At 36.4% G+C, this 5,187-nt stretch overlaps 1 protein-coding gene across 1 annotated transcript; it reads left to right on the top strand.

Annotated features, from left to right (window-relative positions):
- Positions 1 to 3,821: 3,821 nt before the first annotated feature.
- On the top strand, positions 3,822 to 4,418 carry LOC129729236 (merozoite surface protein 9-like). The gene is given in 3 exon segments (XM_055687733.1): positions 3,822 to 3,832; positions 3,897 to 3,989; positions 4,343 to 4,418. Coding segments are annotated over 3 exon segments (180 nt in total).
- The last annotated feature ends 769 nt before the right edge of the window (positions 4,419 to 5,187 follow it).

Below are 5,187 nucleotides of genomic sequence, written 5' to 3'. Positions count from 1 at the left end.
AGCATTCAGTCGTCATACCAGGCTTCATCGCCATCAATGGCACACATTTGATCCCAACTCGAATTGAGAATGTCGACATCCGATATGCAAATAAAAAACTTCGTGGAAATTTGGTTCGGATGAGTTGAGTCGCGTGCGAGCACTCGTAGAAAAGATTTCAACCGGATTTACCCGGAATTGCGGGTAAATATTTCATCCACTCAATCAGTGCTTGCCCAGGAGAGCTTCACTGGCGAGAATTTAATTATTGTATCGCAGTATTAGGAATGCCGCAGATACATTCCTGGTCACTGCTGATGCGTGGAGTAACATGAACACATAAGTTTTTCTACAAGAATGTATGAATTTAAATGCTTCTTCTGCGAAACGACAATTGAAGCAAATTGAATTAATACTCTCTACTTTGTGTACTGAGAAATTTGTACAACCTTTTTTTTTTGTATGTTATTTTAACAATTAAATCATACGTAACCATAACGGGGAAACTTCAGCGTGAATTTTATTGAATACGCTCTCGAGTCTCGGCACATTTTTGATTCTATTTGTTCAATTTATTCATATCATTCCTATAGCGAAAGATGCGAAATTATTCAATTATTTCGTGATTGATATAATATAGCAGATGCGAGTTCAGGCCAGAACAGGCGTAGAGCTTTGTGCAGATTTTTGTTATAATTCATGTTTTCTTTGTTTCAGTAGTATTTATTTCTCTAATTGCATTTGAATTGAAAAATAAATACTATTTTTGATAAAAAAAATCTTTAAATTCCAATCCAAGCATTATTTTATCATTGTTAACAGTACATGGTTATAAGATTTTTAATTTTATTTTGATGCCATATAATTCAACAGAATTATCAACTTAATCATTTGTACTTGTTTATATCACCATAAACATTTTTTTATAATTGTCATATCACCTGCTCTTAAAAAAGGCTTAATGATCAGCTCAAACCACTAAAATCTTGTCACATTTGAAATGTAACAACTAACTCACATAATCAATTTCAAACTAGTTGCTCTGAATGCTAGCGCAGCCTGCTACTGACAGTCCTGACAACACGGGCGCACAGCTTAACATTAGCAGTTAACTTCATGATGAAAAGAACATGGTGTAACGGTTTAATCAAACAGTAGGCGCGGGGTGAGGAAGCGTTTTTTCACTTTGGAGGGTTGGAGACGAGGCATCACTATGAAACAGCGAATAACTTTTTCGTGTTTGTTGATATATTCTCACTAACTAGGCAATTGAAAACCGTAAATTCAGGTGTTTTAAGTTGGAAATTGTTTCTTAAATTATTGAATATTGGTAGCAAGGTATGTAGCATTGCCATATTTATAATTTAAATGCATCCAAATGATATATTTTGAGATGCGATAATTTTTATGCCCTAGTTGTTTATAAACAAACCTACTGGCTAGCAATTTTTTTTCCAATATGGCCGATTCATAAACAACATCCGGAAAGAAAAAATAGTTATATGAAAAAAAGCAAGATTAAAACGTTTTTAAGGTCATGGTAAAACCAAATATGCAAATTGAGTGATTCAGGTGCTCTAATGCTGGTTTAGCAGTTTCACAATAATTAATCGCAGGTTAGTAGAAAAATTAACGGTATTTTACTGTATTTCATTTCCCGAATTGCGATAGTACACAGGAGGAAACCGTCGGCCCTCCCATGCTGTGATTCCGTCTACAGTCACCAGTTAAATTTTTAACCGAAATGGTTTGTCATAGGGAAAGTCATTCATAGCGGACCTCCTCATATAGTGGAACACTCGTCAGATTAACTCTATTTCTCTTAACATAAAATGGAATTAAGGGTATATTAACCACCCGCCAGATTAACACAACTTATGCGAAAACTTCCATCGGGAAACATCTTATCCAGGCAATCAGTATGTAAATCACGAGAAACATTTATGAATTCCAATTTATGTGGAAGAAAATTGAGTTAATCTGACGAGTGGTCCACTATAAGGAAGGGGTCCAGTATAGGATAATTCCTTATTACAGCATATGTGAATTTGCTTGACAGTCGAGACTTCTAACAAGTAGGGTAAATTAACCTATGGGGGACTCCTTTTCTATAGAAAAACTTTTGTGAGATTAACTTAATTTCTCTTAACATAAATCGGATGCAGATTGGCTAGATAAGATGTTTCAGATGAAAGTTTTCTAACAATCCTTCGAGTTTTCGCCTAAACTGAGTTAATCTGACGGGTGCTCCCTTATAGAAGAGGGGTCCACTAAAGACCACCCTGACAAATACTCTCTATTCCTTCGAAAAAAAAATTTTCAAATGTTTGTGATGATTATGTTGTAGATAAGCATTAGATGTTTCCCGACGAAGCATTCTGGAAATCCCTTGAGTTTTCGCCTAAATTAAAGTAATTTGACCGGTGGTCCACTAGCGAGCGTGGTTCATCCAAGGTAGTTTTACACTATGTTTCCCCGCCACTAAAATAAGATTCAAAACACTAGGGTGAACTAACCTATAAGTGGACATCCAATCTGCATCATATACATTTATAAATTTCGATTAATGTTAAGAGAAATGGAGTTAATCTGATAGGTGGTCCACTATAGAATAATAAAATAAGGAGGTCCACCATAGGTTAATTTACTCTACTTCAATTTGATTTTGAATTGAAGAGGTGTGCTCTGCGAAAGGAAGGCAGGGTAAATTATCCTATAGTGGACCATTCGTCAGATTGACTCAATTAAAGCAAAAACCCGAGGAATTTTCAGAAATTTTCCATCAGGAAACATCTTAACCAGCCATTCTGCATCATGAACATTTTTAAATTACGAATTATGTTCAGAGAAATTCAGTTAGTCTGAGGAGTGGTCCATTCTAGGTTAATAAAGGAAAGGGGTCCATGTAGATTGATCTACCATAGATTGGAGATTAAAAACCGTTCTTTCCTCTCTTTCCATTCCATTTGGCTGTAGAAGAGTAGAGAAGGTTGATGGGTGAAGAGAGTAAAGAGGTGAATAGAGTAGAGTAGAGAAGAGAAAAAAGAAATAATGAGGAAATATCAAGATTTAGCGATTAGAGAATACAGTCCGTCTTTTTTATGCCGGGGATACGTTCCAAATTTGTATGGAACCACGTAAAGAAAGACTAAATTGAGTTGAAAAATAACGTAGAAAATGCAATGTTATAAATTTCCAGTATTTACACTAAAATTTGTGTGTTTTTTAAACTCATATATAATAACTTTTGTTCTAAAACGGAAATCGTGATTGAAATGAGGTCAATATCTTGTATCGTTTTTGAGTTCTTGCAAAAACAACCCACGTTAAACAACTTGACTGTATTGCGTTAGTTTTAGTAGAGCAAAGCCTTGGTGCTACATTCCGATTATGGACTCGACCTTCTGTTCCTTATACACAGACTTCGCAGCCAACTGTTCAGTGTACAGGACAATTGCGGGGCTAGCGCTACGATCCTACTGACACTAACAGTACCTCTCGAGCCGAGACTCGAACTCACGACAATTGGCTTGTTAGACCAGCATCGTACTTCGAGGCCAACTGGGAGGTCCGTTAGTATTAGTATTGCGAGCAAAAAAGTATGTGCAGAAAAACAAGAAGCATGGGAGAAAATAGAGGAAAGAGAATAGATAGAGAAGTGAAAGAAAGAGGTTCAAAAACGAAACGAAAGATAAAAAGAGGAGAGAAAAGAAAAATAGGGTATAAAAAAGACGGGAGAAAAGAGAAAAGGAAGAAGGAGAGCGGGGAGAAACGAGAGAATTTAGAAAAGAGAGAGTGGAGAAAAGAGAGAGTGGAGGAGAGAAAGAAGGGAGAAAAGAAAGATGGGAAAAAAGTGAGTTAAGCAAAGAGTGGAGAGAAAATGAGAAAAGAAAAGATTGAGGAACAAAAATATTGAGAAGCGAAAAGAGTGAGGAAAGAAAAGATTGAAAAAGGAGTGAGAAGGAAGAAAAGTTAAAAGAAAAAAGAGAAAAGGAGAGAAAAAAAGAGAAGTAAACAGAGAAAAAGGTTAGGAGTAAGGAGAGAAATAAATGAGAAGTGAGAAAGTGAGGATAGAAAAATATGAGGTCAGAAAAAAGTGAAAAGAGAAAAATAAGAGGAGAGAGCAAAAAGAAAGGAGAGAAAAAAAGAGAGGAGAGAAAAAAAGAGAGAAGAGAAAAAAAGAGAGGAGAGAAAAAAAAGGAGAGTAAAAGGTGAGGAGAGAAAGAAGTGAGGAGAGCAAAAAAAGTGGAGAGAAAAGGGTGAGGAGGGGAAAAGACGAGGAGACGAAAAAGTAAGGAGAGAAACAAGTGAGGGGAGAAAAAGGTGAAGAGAGAAAAAGGTGAGGAGAGAAGAAGGTGAGGAGAGAAAAAAGTGAGGAGAGAAAAATGATAGAAGAGGAAAAGGTTAGGAGAGAAAAAGACGAGGAGAGAAAAAAGTGAGGAGAGAAAAAAAGTGAGGACAGAAAAAGGCGAGGAGAGAAAAAGGTGAGAAAAGAAAAAGGTGAGGAGAGAAAAAAGTGTGGAGAGAAAAAGGTGAGGTGAGAAAAAGGTTAGGGGGGAAAAGGCTGAGGAGAGAAAAACGTGAGGAGAGGAAATGGTGAGGAGAGAAACAGGTGAGAAGAGAAAAAGGTGGGGTGAGAAAAAAGTGAAGAGAGAAAAAGGTGAGAAGAGAAAAAGGTGACGAGAGAAAAAAACTGAGAAGAGAAAAAAGTGACGAGAGAAAAAACTAAGGAGGGAAAAATATTAGGAGAGAAAAAAGTGAGGAGAGAAGAAAGTGAGAAGAAAAAAAAGTTAGTTTAGAAAAAAGTGAGCAAAGAAGAAAGTGAGGAGAGAAAAAAGTGAGGAGAAAAAAAAGTGAGAAGAGATAAAAGTGAGGAGAAAAAAAGTGAGGAGAGAAGGAAGCGAGGAGAGGAAAAAGTGAGGAAAAAAAGTGAGGAGAGAAAAAAGTGAGGAGAAAAAAAAGTGAGAAGAGAAAAAAGTGAGGAGAGTAAAAAGTGAGGAGAGAAAAAAGTAACGAGAGAAGAAAGTGCAGAGAGAAGAAAGTGAGCAGAGAAAAAAGCGAGGAGAGAAAAAAGTGAGGAGAGAAAAAAGTAAGAAGAGAAGAAAGTGGGAGAGAAAAAAGTGAGAAGAGAAAAAAGTGAGAAGAGAAAAAAGCGAGGAGAGAAAAAAGTGAGAAGAGAAAAAAGTGAGGAGAGAAAAGAGTGAGGAG

The sequence above is a fragment of the Wyeomyia smithii genome, chromosome 3, assembly GCF_029784165.1.
Source record: "Wyeomyia smithii strain HCP4-BCI-WySm-NY-G18 chromosome 3, ASM2978416v1, whole genome shotgun sequence".
In the NCBI taxonomy this organism is placed as follows: domain Eukaryota; kingdom Metazoa; phylum Arthropoda; class Insecta; order Diptera; family Culicidae; genus Wyeomyia; species Wyeomyia smithii.
Note: the sequence above shows the minus strand (reverse complement) of the source record. Positions and strands in the feature narration are given on the sequence as shown.